A 26425-nucleotide genomic window follows, 5' to 3' on the forward strand; every position below is an offset into this window, starting at 1 on the left:
TAAAATATTATAAATAAAACACCTATTGACCGGTTACCTCCGCGGCCACCATTTGGTCATTCCGATAAGGGTTTCATTGCTGTCTTTACCCCTATTAAGCGGCCACCCAAAATTTAAGAACTTTGTTTTGGAAAGGGCGATGGCAGATAAGAGTCTGAAATTGAAGGTGTATGACGAGTGATAATTCAAACAGACGTCTATCATGATTGTCTTGAATGTTCACCAAGACATTTATAGCCTGACAGTGAAAAATTAAATATTCAAGGTACACCAATCTCTATTTAAGCGGCTAGCCCCATTAAGCGGTCACCACCCATTTCCCCGAGGGTAGCCCACTGTATTACATGTAAACCAAAAATAATTTTGTAGCGCGAAAAGACCTAGGTATGAGTTTAGCGTATTACGGAGGGCATGTAGGTAGCGGTGGTCGAGTAAAAGATAACAACAGGGGCAATAGTAAGCTATTCATTCTTTTCATTTCTTAATTCAATCTCTTCCCTACTCATCACGATTGTGTGCTCCCAGTGATTCCAAACCTTACAGAGCCTTACGTATTAGGATAGAAATTGTCCTACCCCTACCCCCTAAAATGGGATGACAGCATTGCGTGACGAACAAGGAACCGCTGCAAGCAAGGATTCAAGCCATCAAACCATGATGATCAAACGTAATATTTTGGTGTAGTGCAAAGCAAGCAACTATCTACAAATGACTCAGCCGTTTTAGACTTAGATGCAGTGGTGATCATATGTGTCGAAAGAGGGTCACAGATTCATGGTATTCGACCGTTAAATAAGTTGACAGTTGGCGATGTACATCGGACGTTATGTAAACAAAAGCAAACTTCTGCTTTATGTGCGACGAATGGTGAGAGAAACACGTCAAATCGGTTTTGCACCTGCCTTTTACAGCAAATGAGGTTAGAACATTTCGAAATTATCAGCTGTGTGTCTATTTCAATTTAACATAGGTCAAATCATGTGACGCATGCTAAAATATACGTCTAACCCGTAAATTGAAATTTGACGACGGATGGTCAAATATTTGCAATTTTGACGTACTTTGAAAAGCTCTCGCGTCGCTCACAATCATTTGCCCAAAGAAATTTTTACAGGAATCTGTAGACCATCCTTCTGCGATTCAACCACCAGAAGCTTGATCCATTTGAAGGTTTCGCACATAGTGAAAATTAATTATATTCACGAAGTACTTTTAAGTGAATGAAATACATGTCTTCGAAATTTAATTATTGTTCACCCATAAAGACAACGCAACTTCCCTAAAATCAACCCAGTACACATTTAAACATTGCACAACAATATTTGAGTATTTTAAAGACGGAAGAATGATGTGGATTTGCATGCAAGGCTCTCAAACTTGTGTAATAAAATGGTGCGTTAAATGACGATTTTAACGGAATTTGGTAATTTGTATATTTCTTTGAAATAAAAGGATATTTTGCCAAAAAAACTATCCAGTAGTTTTTGTCATGCCCTAGCCTATCTAACATGAAAATATGAGCGAAATCGAATTTTGACCCTTGCCGAGTTATTTTCCATTTTTATGGACAGGGACTCTTAATATCTCAGTGCATTCCTTTTAATACGCTCCTGTTGAAAATGATATTAATTTGAATCAAAGGGGCGGGTGTAGGGGTGGACTTGGTTTTTTTTTGGAGGGGGGAGTCGCTACTTTCGGGATTTATGGGCGGCCATTTTTTTTTACGTTACTTTCAAGGGTTTGTTCCTTTCGGAAGTTTACGGTAGACCAGCGTTAGCGTTAGTTGTGGATAGAACGTAATTTTAAGACGCGAATACACTTTCAGTTACTCACCATAGGTTATTGCCAAACCCATGAAATTAAATTCCATTCCGCCTCAGAGGAGAAGAAAAAAATTCAACTATTTCAATCTTCCAGAAACATTGAGGCAATTGCTATTTGCTTTTGTCTCATTTACCATTTACCACTCGTTCTAGCCGGATTGGAAGAAACTAGACCTTGCATTTCCTTCTGCTTATCAAAGCACCAATTAAACTCATCTTTGATATATGTACCCTGGTTTTAGAGCACTCTTGGAGTAAAGGCATCTCACATTCGAGATATCTCCTTTCTTGGGGCAACACATGTTTCTCAGTTGTAGACATTTTGAGGGTCTGAAAGTCAACCCCCGGGAAGTCAACACTGACCTGGAAGTTCTTGCACAAATTTTTATCCAAAATTATTTCACAGTGTAGATTCTAACTTACTTTGTTTGAGAATGCCTTTGGCTTTTGCTGAGACATATTTAGTTGTTCATGTGAGTATACCCTTTGCCATCTCGTCGAATTCTGTTGGAATCCTCCTCTAACCCGCCCACACACTGGGAGAAAATCAATATTCCATTTAAATAGCGTCTTTAACAATTGTCATCAGGGGTAACCCCGAGATTCCAAAGTAATTATCCCTGACGACAAAATTATCCCCAGACCGGAAATGATCTAGAAAATGAGCCACAAGTGATCCTGATGAGCTGCCAATTATCCAAGGAGAAACCGAGGAAATGGAAGAATTTAATTAGAAGAAAAACCGTCGTAGTGAAATGATCAATTTTTAAAGTAGTTATAATTAAGCTTGAATTGGAGCTGGAGGAAAGGCAGCCGTTAACTGAATGACGGGATAAGGATGCCTAGCTCGTCGAAAGAAAATATTTAGAATTTTCACTTCCTTAATTCCTTCCTTAAAATGCAAACTTTTTTCAAGGACTGCTTTCGCCTACTCTCTATAAAACAAAATTAAATTAGGGCTTTAAATTTTCTCGGAAATTTTTTCCCCGAAAAGCTTCTACATCACAAGAGAAGTTTTGGTCTTATAACAGTTTTATTTCGATGCCAAATGCTTAAGAAAAGCTTGATTACATGTATGGCATGCGTGCTTGTGCATCTCCCAAGGGTAAAAGTTTACTCTTTGATTTAAAACTATTATGACTATTTACTTCGGATTTATGAACACAAAAATTATTGTCCATGAACATTGAGGCAACCGGCCGCATGAATTGCTAATAACAGAAAAAAACGTTTGTGAGTAATATAATCTAAAACTAAAGTGGGCCGATAGAGTATAACTACATAAACATCGTTGATGTTTGTGGATAAATACCTTGAATTTTGCGTATCGAAGATTCAATCTAGCAGGTTTATTCAGTTTTCCCCCAATGGTAGACGTCTATGAGCATTTTTAAAGCAGTAAAAGTGAAATTTGAATGCGAATTTATAGCAAAATTAGTTCTACTCTATTATTTCCCAAGTTAAACCGTCAGCATTCTCTGAGGAACTTGTTGTCGTGTTGCATTGGCCACAGTGCATGTCCGCCTGATCCGGTCATCTTCAGTGTTCTGTACACTGTACAGGATACTTCACTTCTGTGTGAAACAACACAATAATTATTAGCGGACTTTATGAACAAGCACACCGCATAACTATAGATTATAGTTTATCCTAATGCTCTTCTATAAAAGCTAGAGCGAGCGAACGAACTTCTCCGAACTGAAATAATTGACTGAATGCTCCACGCGTTCAATTGTAGGATAAGTGGCGAGGCACCTACTTCAACTGCGTCAACCTGTTCATTTTGAAACGTTCATTCTACATGTAGAAGATATAGCGATTGTTTATCTACTACTGGGACGAGTTTGAAGGAAATGGTGCCTCATTTCGACAACCTTTTTTGTAGTCTAAAGGAAAAAAAATTAATATGGCCGTTTTCATGATGGGACAGCCGGAAATTTAGGATTCTGTTTGGAAAAGTAACAACGCTAACGAATAACTGTTGTTTCACACTCAACATATAGAACTCAACAACTCTTTCTCACTCAACATAATTTGTTTGACACATATCATCACATAACCATAAACATAAACAACATTTCATTCATGCCGAATGTTTCCGCTACATAATAATTTTTTTCTACATATTTTTTACGAAATGCTCTTTCATCCACATTTCACCTAGTATGCAACATTCCTCCCTGCAGGTTTCTCATCAATTAAGTTCTCGTAATTTTATTTGTAAGTAATAAATAGCAACGTGTCATTATTTTGAATCAGTATTCACTGTGATTGTTTTTAACTGATTTCGTAACTATTGGATTTTCTTCCCCAAGATTAAAGCAACGACCAAAGGTCAACATAATTATTCCCTGTCAGGAAGCAGGTTGCGTGCGTGTCTTTTTGCAGTTTTCAAAAAATTAATTAGTCAATCCAAGCCTTGGGGGCCAATTTTTCGTTACCTTTCATGCTTGTATCGTCGTTTTCGCTTGCAATACGTCGACGCTGAGAAAGCCCAGTTGCCCTCGAGGACCAGTTGGCGTGATCTTCTGAGCACTGAACAGTGAGAAAAATTCATGTAAATTAAAAACCAAATCATGTTTTTAATGGCTTATCGTTATAAGAAGTAAATTAATATATCTAAGAAAAAATTCATGACGGAGTGTTCGAAAAATTATTATTTTATTTTTAGGGGCTCGGAAATGCCATTTCCCACGTATGCTTTCCGGTGAGCAGTTTCAATTTCATTAACTAGAACATGGAAAAACGTGTTATTTATGAGTATTTAGTAACTTATGTTGTTTAGATGAGAGCCTTAAATTGGGATAATTGAGGGGATAACATTTGAAGAGTATCGGAAATGACTGCGGGATTGTGTTCTATTTCGCACAGTGCATTAGTACAAGCAAATCAGAAGGAACACTGACCATTACAAAGACTAAGATGATTAAAATGATTTCTCCTGAACAGTTGAGCAATAATGGCAAAAATAAAGTTATCAAATAAACCGCATAGCATGGTAATATTTTGAATGCAGTTAAGAACAACTTATCGACTCACTAATATAATTTCTCAAGCTGTTCCTGCGAGAGAAAGTTGTGTTGCTTAGATAAATAGCAGAAAGAAGGTAACTTGCGTTGTTTAGATAGGAGCCTTTGGGGGAGTTGAAAGAGTGGAAGAGTTTCAGAGAATATCCTGGAAATGACGGGACTTTGCTTTATTTAGCACAGTGCATCAGTAAAAGCAAATAACAAGGACGGCATCACTGTTAAAGCAAACAAGTCGAATTCACACGATCAGTAAACTAGCCAAGCTGGCATCACTGGTCCTCTTCATAGAGGAAGACTATCTAGATAATCTTTTAAAGTTAAAACTTTGTAAAGTCAGCACCATTTTATGAAGGACGTAAATGAAAAATGGAATCCAATTCACATCATAGGTAAACTAGCAAGCCATCACGGAAACTCTTCTCAAACGAAGGCTATTTAGATAACCTTTTAAAGGATTAACTTATCAGAGACAACACCGTTTGTACAAGATTCATGTAGTTAATTAAAATCGAAAGAGAATCACTACAAAGAAACAATTCTAATTTACGGCATCATCAATAAACTAGCCAAGCCATCGCTGCAACATTTCAAAGACCATAGCATATCTGGATAACCTTTTAAAGGGATAATTTTTCAGAGACAGCACCTTTTTACACCATGCAGGCAGGAAATTAAAATGGAAGGAATATCATTACAAAAAAACAATTCGAATTCACATCATTAGCTATAGTAAACTGGCCAAGCCATCATCACTGGAGCTCATCGCAGACGGAGGCTATCTGGATAACCTCTTAAAGTGGTAACCTTCCAGAGACAGCAAGTTTTCACAACATACGGGTAGTAAAACAAACTATTGTATCCTTTAGGAAGGCCAATCGGGAATATGGACAACCACAATATTAACCCAAACTTGGGCAGGTCACTGCAATTACTACCGATGACTTAACGGACTTTTAAGCTGAACTTACGAGTGGCATATGATATTTAACAATTTTATTCGTAATTATTTTGACAGCTTCACTTAGTGTGTGTCTATTGGCGTGCACAACTGATCGCATAGGTTAATAATGTTCCTCACTATTTCAGTAGAGAAATTCTATTTCCCACACTGGATACTTTTCAAGATCATTTGCAGTTCTCACAAATGACTCTATAGCAAGCTTTAATTAGTTGTCACTTTTGGCAATGAGTAAACGTGTAGTTTACTTTTATGCGTGTTTTCTTCGCAGTATGCGTGTATTTATAATCCTGAAACATCCGTAGAATAGAAATGAAATGAATGAAATGAAAGACTTAGTGTCAAAGAGTATTTAGCTTTAAAAACTAATTGGGGATAACAACTGCAACGTTTGTAAGAAGAAAGGCTTAGGTTAGAGTTTGAAGAAGCGATAACTTAACCTTCTTCATGATCCACCTCTCCCCTATCCTTCCTCTTGCCTATCATTCACCCCCTTGGTAAAACTTTCTTTCTCTCCCCAGTCTTCCACTGCATGAAAAATTCAAGATGGCGGCTAAACTTTTTACGATGTGAGCGCTCGCTGGAAAAAATCTCGCCTGCTCTGCAGGCTAAGTTACCTCGAGTTATACCAGCCTTTATTTTTTCGAGGGAGGGAGGGGGGTTGGGCAATTACTAAAATAACGTGCAAGGGGAGCCATGAGAAAAAAAGCAGGTGCTTTCTACTATCCAGGTCCCGTGTTTGACTTTAATTACACGAGCTATTGCCCACCCAAAAATAATAATAATAATAATAATAATAATAATAATAATAATAAAATAAATAAATAAATAAATAAATAAAAAGTCGTGCACAACATAAAGGTGAGAAAAAAATTCGTGACCCAGGACATTATATTATATTCCCCTACAAACACATGCTCTAGAATGTTCGGATAGGAACTAAAATGTTCGGATTACAGTTTTTCCTCGTACAGAAAGAAGTTGAGGACATCCTTTCGGGTCCGGATCGTTATCGCTAACAGGTCACTCATCCGAATCCTGGTAATTTATTATCAGTTCATCTTCAAACGGTTTCTTTTTTGCCACCTTAGTAGCTTTTGAGATCATTTTCACTTTAAAGCTGATTTACTGAGTAAAACTGTTTTGATCGAGGTTTCCACTTTGAAATGAAGTGTGATTGCTCCATACTCTCTTTCGACTGCTGCGTTGCACAGCTGTCAATTCTCGTGGCGCTTAACGCCATAAATGCTGACGAGCGTGAGGTATCACCGGGAGCCTGTTTGCAGGCTAGTCGGATTACGGAAAAAGCGTTCATCTCTAATGGTTCATTACTGGCAATCCAGTCATAAAAATGGGCAACGTTCTGTCTCCCACGTTGCAAAATGGACAAATTCCGCAATCGTTACCCAGAGGCTTTGTGTGCTTGATTTGCGTCGTTCGGAAAGGAAGCACTGAGAAGATTTAATGGCAAGGACGGAAATGAATTTGATCGTAAGTAAATTGACTTTCCTTGATAATGAATAATTTGTGAGCCTGGTTCGGTGGGAGAAGGGGTTTTTCATGAATGTGAATTATTGTTAGCAACAGTTAAGCTCTCTTATCTGACTAACTAACATCCCCTCAATTAACTATGCTAACATATTTAACTTAAAAACCTTGAGCTTTCAAAGGCTTTCAAGATCTTCAAACCCAGTTGCCTTGTGGCAGACGTACTTAGATTGAAAAAAGAATCAAACCAAATAAGGACATCTGAAATTCGGGAACGGAGCCACTGATTCAATGACAAGAGCGGAAATACCGAGTCCGTGCGGCAAGACATGTTATTACAACTGTAGGAAACCTGGCGTGCATGTTTTGAATTGAATTCCTTTTGATATTTTGTTCTGTATAATTATACTAAACCAGGCTGGGAAAATAACTAAGCAGCGTATAAAAACGTGTCGACAGTAAAACCTCTATTCAGTATAGCCTCGTGCTAATAAACCTTACTTCTCTAATCGTGACTTGCAAGGGGTAAAATGATGCAATTGTATTTTTAAACTCTCAATGTTCAGTGACATGTCTACGTGGTAAAATTAAGTTGTTTACCCGACATATGCTAAACCCTTGCGAATAAAATAAAAGCTAGGATCCCAAAACGCAGGGAATTCATTTCGCAAGGGAACTCAGAAAATAAAATTTGGGCCTATGCCGATGAAAATATTTACGGCAATTTAACGGATAAACTAACGGCCGAAACAACCTAATACAAATTTATTTGACGTACTCGTCTGCTTTCCCAGTCTCACGTACTACAAAACAACATTCAATTAGGAGCTTCAATTCTCTGCCGTATTGAAGACGGAAACTGGTTGTTGAAAACCTTTTTCACGCCACAGATGAGATTACAAAAAAACCTATTGCCCTCCAATATTGAGGCAACCAGCCTCATGAATTGGCAATAGCATATAAAGAAGGATTATGAAACTTGATGGCTACTATAGCTACAATGTAGATAAAAGTAGTTGAAATAGCACCTGAATTTTTGCATATCGAAGATTCAGTCCAGCTGCATGGTTTATTCAGTTCGTCTCAATGCTAGAAGTCTATGTGCATTTATAAAGCAATTCAAAGGAAACTGCGAATTTATAGCAAAATAAGTTCAGTCTTTTGTTTCTCAAGTTAGGGCCCATTAACCGATTTATGCGCGCGCTCGCGCGCGTTGCTAAGGAGGTGAAATTTCACTTCCGGTTACTTACGTCAGCCTGAGCGTAGAAAATGAAAATAACTCAATAACTTCCAAATTCGCTCACATTTTAGATGTTTTTCTTTGTGTTTCACAAAATGCAAAGTAAAAAAAGTACAAGCAAAGACGAAGTAAGAGAAAGACAGAAAAACAAGAGCAATAGAAAGAGAAAAACCAACTCAGTGTGGCTTTGTTTGATCTTACCGAAGTGTGCTGGTAGTGTAAATTGCGCACGCGCTGATAGGGTAACTTCCAGTATATATCGGGCGCACTTCCGGTTTCTTGAAATGCTAAAGGAAACGCAGTTTTTCCTTAAATCCAGCCTTTTTTTGACGGATTTCGATGAAAACCAACGTTGGAAACACAGCTATGCATTCTTTCTTCAAAATCATGCTTTTTCCAGAAAATTACCAGCTTTTTAATATTTTGAAATTCTCTCAAAATCTGACCTTTTAGAAATGAAACAAAATTTATGCATAGCGTAATGAGAATTTAAATTAAAATATTAAATCAATGAAAAAAATTCCGATAAAGTAATTTGCCTGGGAGCCTTTGCGTTTTTTCAGTATTAGTCACATGACCATGGACGTGGCCTGATGACGTCATCACTAGTGTTGCTGATCATGAAAAAGTTAAAACACATGAAATAACTCTGAAGTAACTAAAAATGACGAGGTTATATGAGAATAAATTTTTCCTAGCAACGGCTCGAAAAGATCGGTTAATGGGCCCTTAACCCATCACTGTATTCTCTGAGGAACTTGTCGTCGTGTTGGCCGCCAGATCCGGTCAGCTTCAGTGTTCTGTGCACTGTACAGAATGCTTCACTTCTGTGAGAAACAATTTAATGATGGGATCAGTTAGGAAAAGTATTGAAGTATATATGTTGTACTTATTCACATGATTTCTGTGGCAAGGTCCGGGGGCAAGGTGAGAAGAAGAAGAAACTGATCAGGGATATGTAGACGGAAATAAAGGTTTTTGAAATAAAAGTACAGCCAAAACAGTCACGAAATAAAATTTGGGTTGTATGAAGCATATGCCTTGCGTGTTCGCCGTTATAAATTTACACATACACTATATCTCACCAGGCTGTGCGGTTAGTGTCTCGGCACTTACTGAAAAGATTCATCCAACGTTTGGGACTGGAGTCAGAATGGAAGGTAGGTTTGTTACTCTTAGAGCTTCTTAGGCGACAACAAGTAGAAATAAATGTCTTCAGGTTTTTAAAACTAGTTCTAAGCTGTTACCTATTATGTTAGTAGTCTCATCGTTTTCGCTTGCAATACGTCGATGCTGAGGAAAAGCAGCTGGCCTTGAAGAGCAGTCGATATCCTCTGAGCACTGAATACCATATTTCACGTTGAGACCTGAGGGGCAAACACATGTAAAGAAAAAGACTGAATAGTGTCTTTCATGATCAGTGACTCAGTTATAGCATAGAAGATAATTTAATAGTTATAAGAAATAATTATAATTAAAAGAAAGTACAGAGTGATCGATTGGCTATCCAATGTCAACGAGCAAAAACAAGTCTGACTGCATGCGAGTGTGACATGCAAGTGGCGAGCGGAGAAGCCGCTGGTCGTGTATAGCACGCTTCGCCTATCACGCTCGCCCACCTCTCGCGTGGGTTCAGAGCTCTTCTTTGCGTTGTTTCCCACGGATTTTCGAGCAAAAGAGAGATTTGCTACAAGTCGACCTCATGATGTTTCAGTGTATGAATAAATAAACAAGACGATGGACTTATCTAAAAGTGTATACTTCAACTTAAAACATTTTTTCTGCGATATGAGGGGAACTGAAATTTTGGAAAGGAACCAGCAAATTCAGTGACAAGAGCGGAAATGAATTCGATTGTACGTAGGTAAATTGACTTTCCTTTAAAATGAGTAATTTGTGAGCCTGGTTCTGTGGGAAAAGGGGTTTTCCTGAATGTGAATTTTTGTTAGCAACAGTTAAGCTCTCTTGTCTGACTTGCTAACATCCCCTCAATTAACTATGCTAACATATTTAACTTAAAAACCTTGAGCTTTCAAAGGCTTTCAAGATCTTCAATCCCGGTTGCCTTGTGGCGGACGTACTTAGTTAAACCAATACGTAATAGGATTACATGCTGTCCAATTTGGAAATAATTTGATGAGAAAAATGCCGAAGACTTCCGCCACAAGGTCTACGGCCTCGTCCAATTTGGCAGTCCTCGGAATTTTTCTCATCTAATCGTTTCCAAATTGGACAAGCATGTAGTCCTAATAATAATGTAGTCCTTAATATTATAGCATCCAAAAATAGATGAATAAGGAAAATATCTGACCCTCTAAAGTACAGTAAAATTTGAAATACACATTTCTTTGAATATCTGATGTGTTTATCGCAGATCACACTCACGATCTAAGGAGCTTTGCATAACAGCAAGGCTATCTGGCTCGTATTTATGTCCGTTTTGCTTCCTTATCTCTGCATAAAATCGGCAAAGAACATCGTCAAGCTCATCTTCGGGAATCTCCTCAAGCTTCCTCACTTCGCTTCGATCAGCACGCCACAGGTCAAACACTTTGACCCAGGTTTTTGTGCTTCTTTGAGTGTTCTTGTTCTGATTGTTCTCCCTCATCTCGAGTAAATCAGTAGCATCTATCTCTGGAAACCTAGCTAAAGACTCCATCTGAAAGTTTGAGACTTCCAAAAGGTGGAGACCGAACAAGTCGGGAAATTCCGCCATTATGAAACCATAATAAGACTTAGCGAGCTACAATCGCTAGCTGACGTTTGATGGCAGTGATGATAGCTGCAACCTGATTGGCCAATACTCGGTTCTTTTTTTATCTTGACATTTGATTGGTCGACGGAAAGTATCCAGATTTTTCTCAAATTGGACAGTTTGTTCAAAGCTAAACTAAACGTTCGAACAAAAACTATCCAATTTGTTTTAAATTTAGACAGTTTAGGCAAAAATTAATAAAAAATAGATTTGTCGGCAATATTGGATTTTGATGCAGCTCTATAATATACAAATTAAAGCTGATAAGGACATCTGAAATTCAGGAACGGAACTAGCCACTGATTCAATGACAGGAGCGGAAATACTGAGTCCGTGTGGCAAGACATTACAACCGTTGAAAATCTAGCATGCATGTTTTGAATGGAGTTCCTTTTGATATTTTGTTCTGTATAATTATACTAAACCAGGCTGGCAAAATAACTGAGCAACGTCAAAAACGACTTGTCGACAGCAAAAGCTCTATTCAATTTAGCCTCGTGCTTACAAACCTTACTCCTCGACTCTAAGCGTGACTTGCAAGGGGGAAATGATGCAATCGTACTTTTAAGCTCTCAAAGTTACGTGACTTGTCTAAGTGGTGAAATAAAAGTTGTTTAACCGACATGTGCTAAACCCTTGCGAATTAAAAGCAAGGAGTTGCTAGAAATCCTAGAAATTTCTAGAAAGCTGGGAACTCATTTCGCAAGGGAACTCAGAAAATAAAATTAGATCTATGCCGATGAAAATATTTTGCAATTTAACACAATAACGGCCGAAACAACCAAATACAAATTTATTTGACGTACTGCTTTCCAAGACTCACGTACCACAAAACAACTTCAATTAGGAGCTTGAATTCCCTGTTGATCCCTGTTGTATTGAAGACGGAAACTGGTTGTTAAAGGAGAAGGTCACTCCAAAAACCGTGTATTTTTTTCCATCACCAATAAAAAGTTCACATTGAGTTGAGTTACTTACTGTTGTTTTAGCTTGTGAAGTGAATGCGATCCCAATGAAAAAGAAGTAAAAAGGTCGTTACGGGGAGCCGCCATTTTGAAAGGATCTTGAAGGCCAGGCCGCATATCCTTGACGTCATTCCGTCCGAAAGTGTGTTTGTTCTTTTAAGCTTTAGTATGGCTGCTCTTGAAGCCAGAAGGTGCTAGTGATTCCGCGGGAGATAATAATCAAGTTGAATTGAATGATCGGTTGGAAAATGCTCTGTGGTGTACTTGTGAGAGATGTACAACCATACCGACGCAAAGAGAATGTGTTTATTGCCGAAAACAGCCGGAGTAGGTCACCAAGATGGAAGGTACATTTTGCAGTACATTTATAATGGACGCAGTTAGTGGAAGAGCAGGTTTATTTTTAATTGTAAATTGCTCTCAGAATTGAACTGATGGCTTAAATAAATCCTCAGTTTAGTGCTTTTGATCTGATTTGTCTTCATTTATATGTTACTGGCGGTTCAATGGGGAGGGAGTTCTGGTATCACAGAAACTGACGAGTTTTCAAAGGTGTGTTTAAATCGGGCGGATGCTTTCCACCTCACATGTCTGTGTTTTTACTTATAGGATTTGGATACTTTTTGCTCGTGCTCGTACGTGTTTGCCTAGGTTTCTTTACACTGATGGACTACGTGGACTCTTGTGAAATACGTAATGACTTTACATGTAAGATGTGAAGTGAAATCGACGTCTTTGACGTGAAATGTGAAATTGACGACATTCCTTATCAGTACCTAAGATTTTTTGTGAGAATTGTAATTTGTATTGTTGGAAAGCTAAGGCCCAGTTCAGACGTCGTGCTTCTGCCGTGCCGAACTAAATTGCAATTTGGTTCGACTGTAGCACGGCAGGAAATCAACTCTGATTCAGACGTCGTGCCAGAGTCGAATCAAATCCCTGGGCCAGGGTTTACTGAAGCCTCGTAACAATTCTCCTCCTAACTCCCCGAGGGAACGAAATCTCGCCAAAACACATTGACATAATTTATGAATTTAGTTTGGCGCGACAGAAGCACGACGTTTGAATCGCTGCCGTGCCAGAGTCGTGTAGCACGGCAGAGCTTGTCGAACTTAATTGCTTGCCGAACTTAATTCAAAAGTTTGATTCAGACGCCGTGCTTCTGCCGTGCTTTTGTCGAACCTAATTCCTGAATTTAGTTCGGCACGGCAGAAGCACGATGTCTGAACTGGGCCTAAGCATATGTAATAAATTTTGGGTAGAATAAAAAAGTATATACAACTTTTACATGTGTAAACCAGCGGAAGGAAAATTGACTCTGCAAGTGTGTTTTTCGTATCGCATGTGTCGTGTTCACTGGCATCGTTACTTGACAAAGCATGCAGTAAGATTACAGCTTCATTTTTTACCGTAGCACTGCTTTCATTAGCAACTGTAATTCCAAAAAATAATGTGAATGAAAAAAAAAAAAAACCGTCCTTAATTAATGATGAATTGTGTTGATAAAATCGAAAGCAAATTGCAACACATTTCAGTCAACATATGATGTACATGCGGATATGGGATTTCGCTATAGCAGGACTTGTTATCGGTAATTGTCGATATATAGATAGGACTGCCGTACAATGAACTACTTCTTCCGATATATTTCAAATCAAATTAAAAGGCCCGGTCCAAACGCGGCTCCACTCATGTGCCGAACCAAACTTGATAAAGTTCGACTTTAGATCGACTTTGGAGCGACGGCTGGTTCAGACGGCGTACTTGCGTCGAACTTTTTTCGGGAAGCCGGTGGTAGCAATTTTCGACGAGAAAATATGCGTTCTGAATTCACGAACTCTGTCCAAATAGAAAAGCTGTGAATAACATTTCGCTGTTATCATGCTGTTATAGCAATATTTAGGGAAGCAAATTCAAACTCAAGGTTCAGTGTTTGCATTTAGACAGGTTTTCTCCCGGTTAAATCGACTTGTTAAAGGGAAATCTAATAAGCTGGACTATTTTCACGAAGAAAAAGCAAAAAATGAATTTGCGCTAAAGAAACTCGCTTATACAGTCCCGTTTACGTTTCTCATAAATCGAAGGCATCCTGGTATTTTGTTGTCTTTATGTTTAATTTTACCGACGACTTGGAGCTTCATGGATGACTGGTCACGCCACTCAATTTTGAGCCAATCACGAGTCCCGTTATATGAAAAATACATTACAGTAATTTATGCATTAGGTTCGACACATGAGCAGAACGGTGTCGACAGAACCTGGATCGGACCGGATCGGATCACGGATCGGATCACGGATCGGATCACGGATCGGATCACAGAAAAAACAACAACAAAGTTTTAAAGAAAAAAAATCAAAAACAAAAATCAAACCGTTTATAAGATAATAATAAATAAAAATAAAAGTGGAAAACTAAAATATGTTAAATGAAAATAAGAATCCCGAATTTGACGCAATGACATGTTAATTACAGAGAATGACAAGAGGTCATTTAAAAAGCCACATAAGCGCCTAATTTACGACGAATTTAAATTGTAATGAACAGGCAGATGTAGTTATATTTGAACGTTAGTTGGCTCGAAGCTTGCGTGAACCTCCCATTCTCGTTTTTGAAATTGTTATCAGTGGCTAATTCTCGGCTACATTTTCGTGTCAGATGTGAGCGTTACAGTTGGCGTTACAGTTAATGAGAAAACTTACGTACGAAAGCTTAAGGACATGACTTGCTTGAAGGAGCTACGTCACGATTTGCACATCTTGAAAAAACTAGCCTAGTTTTTCAAGTTCGTCATTTGCAATCCCCGTTAATCTTTGCCATCCTTAACGATCCTCATTCCGTTTTGATTTGTTCTTGCCTCTTAAGTGTTTTCTATCCTAGAACACGATCATTTTAATTTTTTATTCTATTTAAAGGCAACTCTTTACGACCCTAAAAATAACTCTAAAAATCGTGACGTAACTCCTAAAATGTTGTTTATTCTCGGGTTACGTTATCGTTCACACTATCGATGTTATTCCTAGAATTTTTTGTAAAACAGCTATATTTCCTTGAAATGCAGATGGTTTGTTTCGTTTTATTCCAGTGCGAAATACCGTATTCCAAACTCACATCTTGTAAAAGTATAGACTTGTCTCAAAAACGGAAATTGTTTGAAATCATCAGGTGTTTAATTTTTTATTGTTTTTGGTTTTTGTATTTCTATTCATACGTTCATCTTATTATTACCATACTGACTCGTTTTATGACAGTTTACCTTTGATGCAAGTTAATACACGAAATATCATTTATCTGAACTGCGGAGAAAGATATGAAGACATGATTGATCATCGCAATCAAAACCCAACAGCCTGAAAAAAATTCATCTGTGACCAGCTCCCAGTTGGCTTGATATTATAAAAGAATAAAGGAATATCACACCTGAATTAAATAAAACGTTCTGCTCACAGTAGTCACTCTAGTGCAATTTACTCAACAAAATTTTGAATTTTTTTCCTTGATCCGATCCGTGATCCGATCCGTAATCCGATCCATGATCCAGTCCGTGATCCTGTCCGTGATCCGATCCGTGATCCGGTCCTGTCCGATCCAGATTTTGTCGACGCCGTGAGGAGAACGCCGTATGAATCAGCTGCCGCTCCAACGTCGCATAGTGCGACAGACCTTGCCGAATTTAATGTTGTTTGCCGCACCAAACTTAACCTGCCGAACCAAACTGATTCAAACGCCGCTCTTCTGCCGTACTTAACTCATCAGTTAGGTTCGGCGCATGAATGGAGCGGCGTTTGGAACGGGCTAAGAAATTTAATAAATTCACCCAAAAAAATCTGTGCAGTCGCTATGCATCAATGAACACGAAAACACAAAAAACCTTGCGCCAGTCTACGAAAAATAATGAATCAAAGCTTGCAACATGGAATCTTTTTTATAAATACTGGTAAGACTGGTAAATGAAGAATAGAATTTCATTCAGCCATTTTCCCTGTTATTATAGAAAAAAAGAGCGGCAGACTGATATATACATGCAAAACCCGTCATTCATGCCGTTTTAGCGTCTTTTCCTGAAAATATATTAAGCCTGAAGGGTTGAAAATTTTTCGCGACTAAAATACTTGTGCTGGTGACCAAACCTGAAAACTTAGGGGCCAGCTGGCCCCAAGGTTTTTTCTTGAAATTCGAATCCCCGTCCAGCGAGGAGCTTCAATTTCTTGCGCAGAAATAATATTTACCAAATCAAGTCAACGACGGTTCTGCCGGGCAAAAATATTTTAAAAAAAATGAAAAGTATAACTGATAGCTACCTCTTTTCGTTCCTGCGATGCGCGGTTCCCTTGCAACGCGTGCCTTTACAAGGGCCTTCCGTTGAAAATTTGTCGGAAAGCATTTTTCAATGACCTACTTCTTTTGTTTCCACCCACAAGCTCAAATCGGTATTCAGTTTTGAAACAGTCGTCTGTGAAATGCTCGTTGCACACATACACATTTTTAGAGTTTTTTGGCATGAATCTCTCATCCCGACGTAACTGTTCGAGCAACTTCTTTGGCAATTTTTTGTTCCTTGCAGGCAAATTAAGGAAAGTCACTCCTCTTTCCCTATCCTTTTCGGTTCGGGTTTTACAGCCCGGGGCCCAACATTTTAGCTCACAACTGAATAAACGAATTTAGAACAGAAAAGGAGAGCTTTAGCCTTTGAGCTTTGCGCCAATTCGGACTGAATGACGTCACGGATACGCGGCCTAACCTTCAAGATCCTTTCAAAATGGCGGCGTCCAGTGTCGAACTTTTCACTTCTTTTTCATTTGGATCGCATCCACTTCAGAAGCTAAAACAACGGTGAGTAACTCAACTCAATGTGAACTTTTATTGGTGATGGAAAAAAATACACAGTTTTTGGAGTGACCTTCTCCTTTAAGAGTGCCTGCCTGAAAAAATCAGACAAATTCTTATTTTCGCGGCAAGGGTTGAAAATTCGATTTCGCTCATATTTTTATGGTAGATAGGCTAGGGCATGACAAAAACTACTGGATAGTTTTTTTGGCAAAATATCCTTTTATTTCAAAGAAATATGCAAATTACCAAATTCCGTTAAAATCGTCATTTGACGCACCATTTTATTAAACAAGTTTGAGAGCCTCGCATGCAAAACCACAACATTCATCCGTCTTTAAAACACTCAAATATTTTTGTGCAACGTTTAAATGTATACCGGGTTGATTTTAGGGAATGTTGCGTTGTCTTTTTGGGTGAACAATAATTAAATTTCGAAGACATGTATTTCATTCACTTGAAAGTACTTCGTGAATATAATTAATTTTCACCATGTGCGAAACCTTCAAATGGACCAAGCTTCTGGTGGTTGAATTGCAGAAGGATGGTCTACAGATTGCTGTAAAAATTTCTTTGGGCAAATGATTGTGAGCGACGCGAGAGCTTTTCAAAGTACGTCAAAAATGCAAATATTTGACCATCCGTCGTCAAATTTCAATTTACGGGTTAGACGTATATTTCAGCATGCGCCACATGACTTGACCTATGTTAAGTTGAAATAGACACAAAGCTGATAATTTCGAAATGTTCTAACCTCATTTGCTGTAAAAGGCAGGTCCAAAGCCGATTTGACGTGTTTCTCTCACCATTCGTCGCACAAAAAGCAGAAGTTTGCTTTTGTTTACATAACGTCCGATGTACATCGCCAACTGTCAACTTATTTAACGGTCGAATACGATGAATCTGTGACCCTCGTTCGACACATATGATCACCACTGCATCTAAGTCAAAAACGGCTAAGTCATTCGTAGATAGTTGCTTGCTTTGTACTACACCAAAATATTACGTTTGATCATCATGGTTTGATGGCTTGAATCCTTGCTTGCAGCGGTTCCTTGTTCGTCACGCAATTCTGTCATCCCATTTTAGGGGGTAGGGGTAGGACAATTTCTATCCTAATACGTAAGACTCCGTAAGGCTTGGAATCACTGGGAGCACACAATCGTGTTGAGTAGGAAGAGATTAAATTAAGAAATGAAAAGAATGAATAATTTACCATTGCCCCTGTTGTTATCTTTTACTCGACCACCGCTATCTACCATGCCCCTGCGTAATACTGTAACGCTAAACTCATACCTAGGTCTTTTCGCGCCATGCAATTATTTTTGGTTTACATGTAATACAGTGGGCTACCCTCGGGGAAATGAGTGGCGCCCGCGCAATGGGGCTAGCCGCCTAAATAGAGGTTGGTGTACCTTGAATATTTAATTTTTCACTATCGGGCTATAAATTTCTTGGTGAACATGGAGTCAATTCAATACAATCATGATAGACATGTGTTTGAATTATCACTCGTCATGCACCTTCAATTTCAGACTCTTATCTGCCATCGCCCTTTCCAAAACAAAGTTCTTAAATTTTGGTTGGCCCCTTAATAGGGGTAAAGACAGTAATGAAACCCTTATCGGAATGACCAAATGATGGCCGCGGGGGTAACCGGTCAATAGGTGTTTTATTTACAATATTTCACTGACGATAACTTTGGACTGTATTGACAACAGTCCTCTATTTTCTGTTATATACCAATGCCTCGCTACTAAGCAAACAAAATACGCCAAATAAAATGGCATGGCCAGGGCTATTTACTCACGTAATTACTAATTAAATTTACTCTGTTTTTCTCACGAATTAGACACGTTGTGATTTCCTATTTTTATTTCAGCTTGTTCTTGCTTCATTAATCTATAATTTTTTATGGCGATTTTCTTAAAATTCTAGTGAGTACAGGTACTAGCTTTATCAGCTGTTGTCTGAAACATCAGAACAATGCGTACAACAAACGTGATTTGGACCGAGGCAACGTACACAAAAGAATAAAATTATATAAATATACACATATATTATTATATATATGTAAAAACAGATGAACAATGATTTAATTGTTTCACTTATCCTGAGAGTACTCTATACAAAATAGATCAAAATGTGCAGCATATGCCGTGACAGCATTGCGTGACGAACAATAACGGCTGTGAGATGGTGCTGCGCCGACACGCTTATCAGCAATGGTCAGCAATCGATCAAACGCAATATTTTGGTGTAGTGCAAAGCAAGCAACTATCTACGAATGACTTAGCCGTTTTTGACTTAGATGCAGTGGTGATCATATGTGTCGAACGAGGGTCACAGATTCATTGTATTCGACCGTTAAATAAGTTGACAGTTGGCGATGTACATCGGACGTTATGTAAACAAAAGCAAACTTCTGCTTTTTGTGCGACGAATGGTGAGAGAAACACGTCAAATCGGCTTTGGACCTGCCTTTTACAGCAAATGAGGTTAGAACATTTCGAAATTATCAGCTTTGTGTCTATTTCAACTTAACATAGGTCAAGTCATGTGGCGCATGCTGAAATATACGTCTAACCCGTAAATTGAAATTTGACGACGGATGGTCAAATATTTGCATTTTTGACGTACTTTGAAAAGCTCTCGCGTCGCTCACAATCATTTGCCCAAAGAAATTTTTACAGCAATCTGTAGACCATCCTTCTGCAATTCAACCACCAGAAGCTTGGTCCATTTGAAGGTTTCGCACATGCTGAAAATTAATTATATTCACGAAGTACTTTTAAGTGAATGAAATACATGTCTTCGAAATTTAATTATTGTTCACCCAAAAAGACAACGCAACATTCCCTAAAATCAACCCAGTATACATTTAAACGTTGCACAAAAATATTTGAGTGTTTTTAAAGACGGAAGAATGTTGTGGTTTTGCATGCGAGGCTCTCAAACTTGTTTAATAAAATGGTGCGTCAAATGACGATTTTAACGGAATTTGGTAATTTGCATATTTCTTTGAAATAAAAGGATGTTTTGCCAAAAAACGTATCCAGTAGTTTTTGTCATGCCCTAGCCTATCTACCATAAAAATATGAGCGAAATCGAATTTTCGACCCTTCCCGAGTTATTTCCCATTTTTATGGACAGGGACTCTTAAAAACGTTTTACACGCCACAGATGAGTTTACAAAAATATTATGTTGCCCACCAATATCGACTTTTATACCCATCATATTAAACCAATTAATTAAATTCTGTCAGAACTTGTTTGAACAGTGGCATTCCATTAAAAGGTGTTCAATAGCTTCGCTTTCTCTTTTACAAAATGTACATATAGAAACGAAGGTGCGAGGCCGTTTTAAATTTATGGAGAAAATTATTCGTCGCTAAATGTACCTTTGTAGCACTTTAAACTGGAATTCGCGTGATCTAGAATCAATACCCACTCTGAAGGGAACACGAATACGATATCTCTCTTTCCAATCCAGTTGATTATTATATTTTTCTGAATACTTTACATTGTGCGGTTGGTATAATCTCGACCTTTGAACGGACTTCCTTGTAGCTGTTTTTTTAGAGGTAGCTTTACAGTCGAGACAAATACTATTACCATCGAGACTGTACCTGAGCACCATTGGAACATGAAGATTTATTTTGATAGTTGTTGCACGCATTTAAATGATGTCGCCACTGCGTTGGAATTGCGTCTATAATCGCCATTAACTGAAACTTTTCTTTAGGTGTAAATGATGCACTTGCCATAATTTGAAAACCTGTGATAACCCCATTTTCTTCAGTCGTAGATCTTCAAGTGTAATTATTCCTCTTTTTAAACAGTGCCTCGCAGAAAACAGACTTCCCTTGTATACAAATAAACTTATTATTCCAAATTACTGTATTTTGTATCCTTAGCTTGCCAAAACGCTTGTTCCCCTGCAGGCATAATATATACTATGTCTCCTCATTTTCTCTTGTTATTATGCAACTACTTGGGTCAGTCTCGGACTTTAGAGGTCAGCCTCGTGGTTCACAGCTGGAGCTTGAATCGTGAGGGTCAAAGGCAGGTAGAGTATTATTTGTCTACAAATGTAAAAGGTCTGAATACGTGCATCGTTGCATGGACTTATGCCATTAAAAATTAATAGTCGTTATTTTACACTGGTCTTGCTTTTGAGGAAAGTTTTGGGGAATTCATCAAGGGATTCGTGGCTTGTATTTCCACATTTATATTTCCATCGATTACTACGTACCACGCCGCCGTCAATTACTGAGCCCGGCCTGAATTATTCAAGCAATAACAACCTCAATGACGAGCTAAAAGCAAAAGGAAAATTAAAGTAAGTAGAATTGATATTTCTTGAATAATTTTGTGTTTTGGCTGCGGCGAGGTTAATCGATGGAAATTCTTTATTCCGCGTTGGCCAGTTTTCCAAAATCAGTCATTGGCAACGGTTTAACTCTCTGATTTGACTAGCTAAACAATTAAACTTAAAAAAGCTTGGCCTTTCAAAGGCTTTTAAGATCTTCAAACCGTGTTGTCCTCTGGTAGACTGAGTATATCATTAATTTCACTCTTTTGAAGGTTATGAAATAAATCGTTTGACACCGCATCAGTTTGTAAAAGCGTTTCGAATTCCGCACTTCTTTGTCAGCACAAAATGTGTATCATAACGTCTCCCGATGGTAAACCTGCTTGCATTTTATGAATGAAGTGTTTTGATACCTTCGGACATCATTACCGTGGGGGAATATGCGAGTAGCGAGGAAAACGTAAACCGCTAAAGTCCCACTGCTGTTGGGATGAAAAGTAATGGTCGAAACCGAGTCACGAAATAAAGTGTGGCAACTATTTCTTCAATTTGGCTCAACAGAGCTTGTTTTTAAAACGTACCATTGTCTTACAACTTTGATAACAACACAGTCTCTTGATTGCAAGTAACAATTATAGCAATATGGCAATATAGGTAGTCAATAGTTTGCATACAGTTGACTATGAAAATGATCATGCAATGCTTATACACACACTTGCTAACAATTAAAGGGGTATTGAATGGTCTTTGCGAGCATTTGCGAGCATGCGGGCAGTGCGTTTATTTTTGCGAGCAAGGGCGGAGATCAAATTTGTCTTGCGAGCAGCGAGCACTTTAGAAAACGCAGATGGTGAGCAGCGAGCACCTCGTAAATTTTGCGTTAGGAGGAATCTCTCTTTTATTAAAAGGAAACGTTTGCGCCAAGTAATCTGGCAGGCACCGTTCAATCACTGATCCTAGCAGCTCACAGCCGTTACGTCAGGTAGCTTCGCGTGAGCTTGGTACGCTAGGGTGGACGCTCAAAGAGATCTAAAGCTTTTTAATCCGACGTTGTGAGCACATCACAAGAAAAAGAAGAGTTACCAGGCTTTCAAGTGTTGTGACATGGAAGGTTTTTTGGTTATATTATTCTTAGGAAATATAAACAACCTGGCATTTAGTCTAACAAGCATTTCGAGCTTCGGTTTCGATGATTGGCAAACTGGTTTCCCGCTGACTGACTGAAATAGATCAACGCAACGAATGCTTTATTTGGAGGCTTCTAGGATCTAACCAATTGAAGCCATACAGCCCTCACACGCTCTGAAGGTCGAAGAGTAATCTCTACATGTCTTCATGTGTCTAGATAACTTTCTACCTTTGAGGGGGCCTTTCGCGAAGAATTGTTCCGTGCGTCAGGTCAGCAAAACGAGAAAGCCTGCGCTGGAAACATTCATAGCGCGTGCATGCTTCCCCAATGTTTCCGATCCCAGTTTTGCCATACAGGAATTGAGCACATTTTAACGAGAATCCCAGCATGCGAGCAGTGGCAAAAATTTTGCGAGCACGAGCAAACGAGCACTCATCTAATTTTAGCGAACAAGTCGAGCAAAGGCCAAATTTTGCAAGCACTTTTAAATTGAAGGAGACCATTCAATACCCACCTCTATTTGTATTAGAACATTCCGGAACGTTCAATTTTTTAGGCAATTATCAAGGTTCTATAAGGTTAGAAACTGTACTAAACTACATAATTTAGCTCTTTACAGAAGTTTCTGGAACTCAGTTAAACTTCATGTATATAAGAGCGACAGTTTCGTCTGTATAGGAGAGGGATGTAAATGAGAAGAAGCTTAGTGCTGTAAATTCGAGAAGTCAACTGAAATAAACTAGTTTGTTGCTGTTACCGGCAACTCGCTGAGTTCTGTCTGGGACCAACCCTGCTCTACAACAACACTCGTAACAACGTGGAAGACTGACAACATCAAAATCCGGGGTCACCAAATGGTTAGGAAAACCTTGGCAACGTGAAATAATAAATTTATGGATTTCCTCAGAGAAGAGCTTGTTAGTTAAAGAGCAACATCTGATATTTCTTTTTTATTCTCTGCCAAGTTCCCCTAACATGCATACAAAGTATTTATTATGCATCCACTTGTGTGTCAATCTTGGACTTTAGAGGTCATGAGCCTCGTGGTTTACAGCTGGTGCTTGAATCGTGAGAGTCAAAGCAAGGCAGAGTAATATTTATTAAAGTATTCAAGTAAAAAGAAAATAAAAGTAAGTAGACTTGATATTTCTTGAATGATTTTGTATTTTGACCGTGGCGAGGTTAATCGATGGAAATTCTTTATTCCGCGTTGGCCAGTTTTCGTAAATATCATTGGCAACGGTTTAACTCTCTGATTTGACTAGCTAAGCAATTAAACTTAAAAAAGCTTGGCCTTTCAAAGGCTTTTAAGATCTTCAAACCGTGTTGTCCTCTAGTAGACTGAGTATATCATTAATTTCACTATCTTAGAAGTTATGAAATAAATCGTTTGACACCGCATCAGTTTGTAAAAGCGTTTCGAATTCCGCACTTCTTTGTCAGCACAAAATGTGTATCATAACTTCCCCCGATGATAAACCTACTTGCATTTTATGAATGAAGTGCTTTGATACCTTCGTACATCATTACCGTGGGGGAATATGTGAGCAGCGAGGAAAACGTAAACCGCTAAAGTCCCACTGCTGTTGGGATGAAAAGTAATGGCCGAAACCGAGTCACGAAATAAAGTGTGGCAACTATTTCTTCAATTTGGCTCAACAGAGCTTGTTTTTGAAACGTACCATTCTCTTTCAACTTTGATAACAACATAGTCTCTTGATTGCAAGTAACAATTATAGCAATATGCCAATATGTATAGTCATTAGTTTGCATACAGTTGACTATGAAAATGATAACTGCTTGGAAGCATATTCTACACACACAGTTGCTAACAATTGAAATACTTTCCTCGACTACATCGATTTACACTTATTTCCGCTACTGAGGCCGTTAATCTACAGTAACAATCCTTGCTCTAACATACCCTGAAGTCAGTAAGGGAGATGGATTGCACTCACTCAGAGCTTAATGGTGAATTACGATTCTTAGGACTCACAAAAAATACATATAAAAAAATATACATATATATATATCGAAGGTTTGGGGATCATAAATAAGCTTCGGTAGTGATTCGGTGACAAAAGAACTGATGGGCCCTTACCATTATCGAATACCGTTGCCTTTTTATTTATGCTTGCTTGTGTCATCGTGTTTACTCGACTAAATTGTTCATCTGAAAGACTAACGCCCGCATACTTAAGTTCAGAGAGAGGCACATGTTAATGCTTTCAATTACGTATTTTATTTACTCACTACTCTGCTTGCGGAGTGGCATGTAGCAATAAGAAGAAATATTTTAAAGAAAATACAAGCAGTGATAAATTGCCTAACCTCACAAAGTTAACTTAGGAACGTTTTGAAGGATGTTATACGAGATGAAATGACGAAAGCGAGCCATTGCCCTAGATAATCTTTATACTGTGAACAGCTGTGTTTAAATTAATCACACAAAGCTGATTCATCGAGCAACTTATTTAATAAAAAACAACTTGTTTCAAGTTTAGGATGTTAAAGACACTTGAACAATGATAAAATAGGACGTAAGGCACTCCGGTTCTTTTTCAAGCAGTTCCAAGAAGTCGCCATCTTAGATATAAAGACCTTGCCTACTTTAGGAAGCTAACTGGAAATATGCAACAACAAAAGTAAAAATTGGGTACAATTTTTGATTTTTTCGATTCAGGAACATTATACCTGGCTGTTGTACCTAAACGGTTTCGGCAAGGCCCTGCTGTGCGAAATATCTAAATCGGTTTCATCTGGACCGTTTGCTAACAAAACAATTATCACTGTAAAACTGCAATGTAGGGTCATGCAGTGATCGTGGCAATTACCGATAGTTGAACGGAGTTCGAAACTAAATACATGTATGTCCTTTGACTGCTTAAATTCAACAATGTAAGATTGAGAACTCTGTGGTGGTTTTCCAAATTACACAATTTAATTCTTATTTTTTTACACTGAAGGCGATTAGCGTGTGTCTATTGGCGTGCCATGCACTCTGCAGTACACTAACGGTTTTCAAAATGCTCGTAATATTTATTTCTATTTTACGCACTGTGTCCCTTTCAAAATCATTTGCAGATCTCAATATTGACTTAAGCGTGAGGAATTCATAGGTAGATAAATGATTTGACATTGACCAGTACAAAAAGCACACAGGAACGCCTATGGGTCACTAGCTCTAAAACGAAGTTAACGTCACCATCTTTCTTTACGCTTAGCTTATGTTCATAATCCTGAAGTGTCGCCATTGTGCATGCGACAAGAAAGTCTTATTTTCAGTATTTTAGAGTTTCAAGAAGTGTATATCCCAATTTACCTTCTGTGCTTCCACGTTCATTGTGTTCTATTGGAATTCGCACTGGCCGCGTCTGCAGTTTGGCATTCTGAGAAAATAAAATGCCCACCCACAAATGAATGAGCTCGAATATTATACCAGAAATAAAACCATAATAACAAAAGCAATTATAATACAAGGTATATACCAAAGGCTCCATCACCGCAAGCTGCTCTTTCGCTTCAACGTTTGCAAATTTTTCGTCTGCTGTATATTAGAGGATGGTAGATGCTTTTGATAACTGTCATGTATTTGGTTTATTTCGATCGAAGCACATGGAACAGAAATGCGCATAAGTGCGCATGCTCATAACGTCAACCGCTGGCTCAATACACTACAACTGCTCCCCCTTAAGCCAGTCTCGTACCCCAAAAGTTCAACACAACATGCTATTCTTAAAAATAAAGTCAGAGCCCTAGAAATGGGCAGTTCAATGTTCAAAGGTCCAGTCGGGCTGGGGGCTTCCTCTCTCTGGTAGGGTATCTTCTAACAGGAACATGTTCAATCTGGCTCGGCGGGCTGCTAACTGAAGGTTTAGCCGCTGGATTGGATGGCTGA

General features: G+C 38.5%; 1 protein-coding gene and 1 long non-coding RNA gene across 3 annotated transcripts; both read right to left on the bottom strand.

Annotated features, from left to right (window-relative positions):
• Positions 1–2837: 2837 nt before the first annotated feature.
• Positions 2838–4859, bottom strand: LOC149109046 (uncharacterized). The gene is made up of 2 exons (XR_016208698.1): positions 4265–4859; positions 2838–3397 (listed from the first exon to the last, which is right to left on the bottom strand). It is a non-coding gene; the product is annotated as an uncharacterized LOC149109046 (long non-coding RNA).
• A 3183-nt stretch (positions 4860–8042) lies between these two features.
• Positions 8043–26077, bottom strand: LOC110057952 (uncharacterized). 2 transcript variants are annotated; one of them, XM_020764563.2, is made up of 4 exons: positions 26016–26077; positions 25850–25916; positions 9786–9905; positions 8043–9365 (listed from the first exon to the last, which is right to left on the bottom strand). In XM_020764563.2, the coding sequence occupies exons 1-4, from the start codon at positions 26025–26027 to the stop codon at positions 9331–9333; spliced, it is 234 nt and encodes a 77-aa protein (XP_020620222.1). In that variant the 5' UTR covers positions 26028–26077; the 3' UTR covers positions 8043–9330. The 2 variants fall into 2 exon arrangements, with proteins under 2 accessions (XP_020620222.1, XP_020620221.1); XM_020764562.2 differs by having other exon boundaries at positions 25850–26027.
• Positions 26078–26425: the final 348 nt, after the last annotated feature.

The sequence above is a fragment of the Orbicella faveolata genome, unplaced genomic scaffold (genome assembly GCF_042242905.1).
Source record: "Orbicella faveolata isolate gen_17 unplaced genomic scaffold, um_ofav_v1 contig_25, whole genome shotgun sequence".
NCBI classification, from domain to species: Eukaryota; Metazoa; Cnidaria; class Anthozoa; order Scleractinia; family Merulinidae; genus Orbicella; species Orbicella faveolata.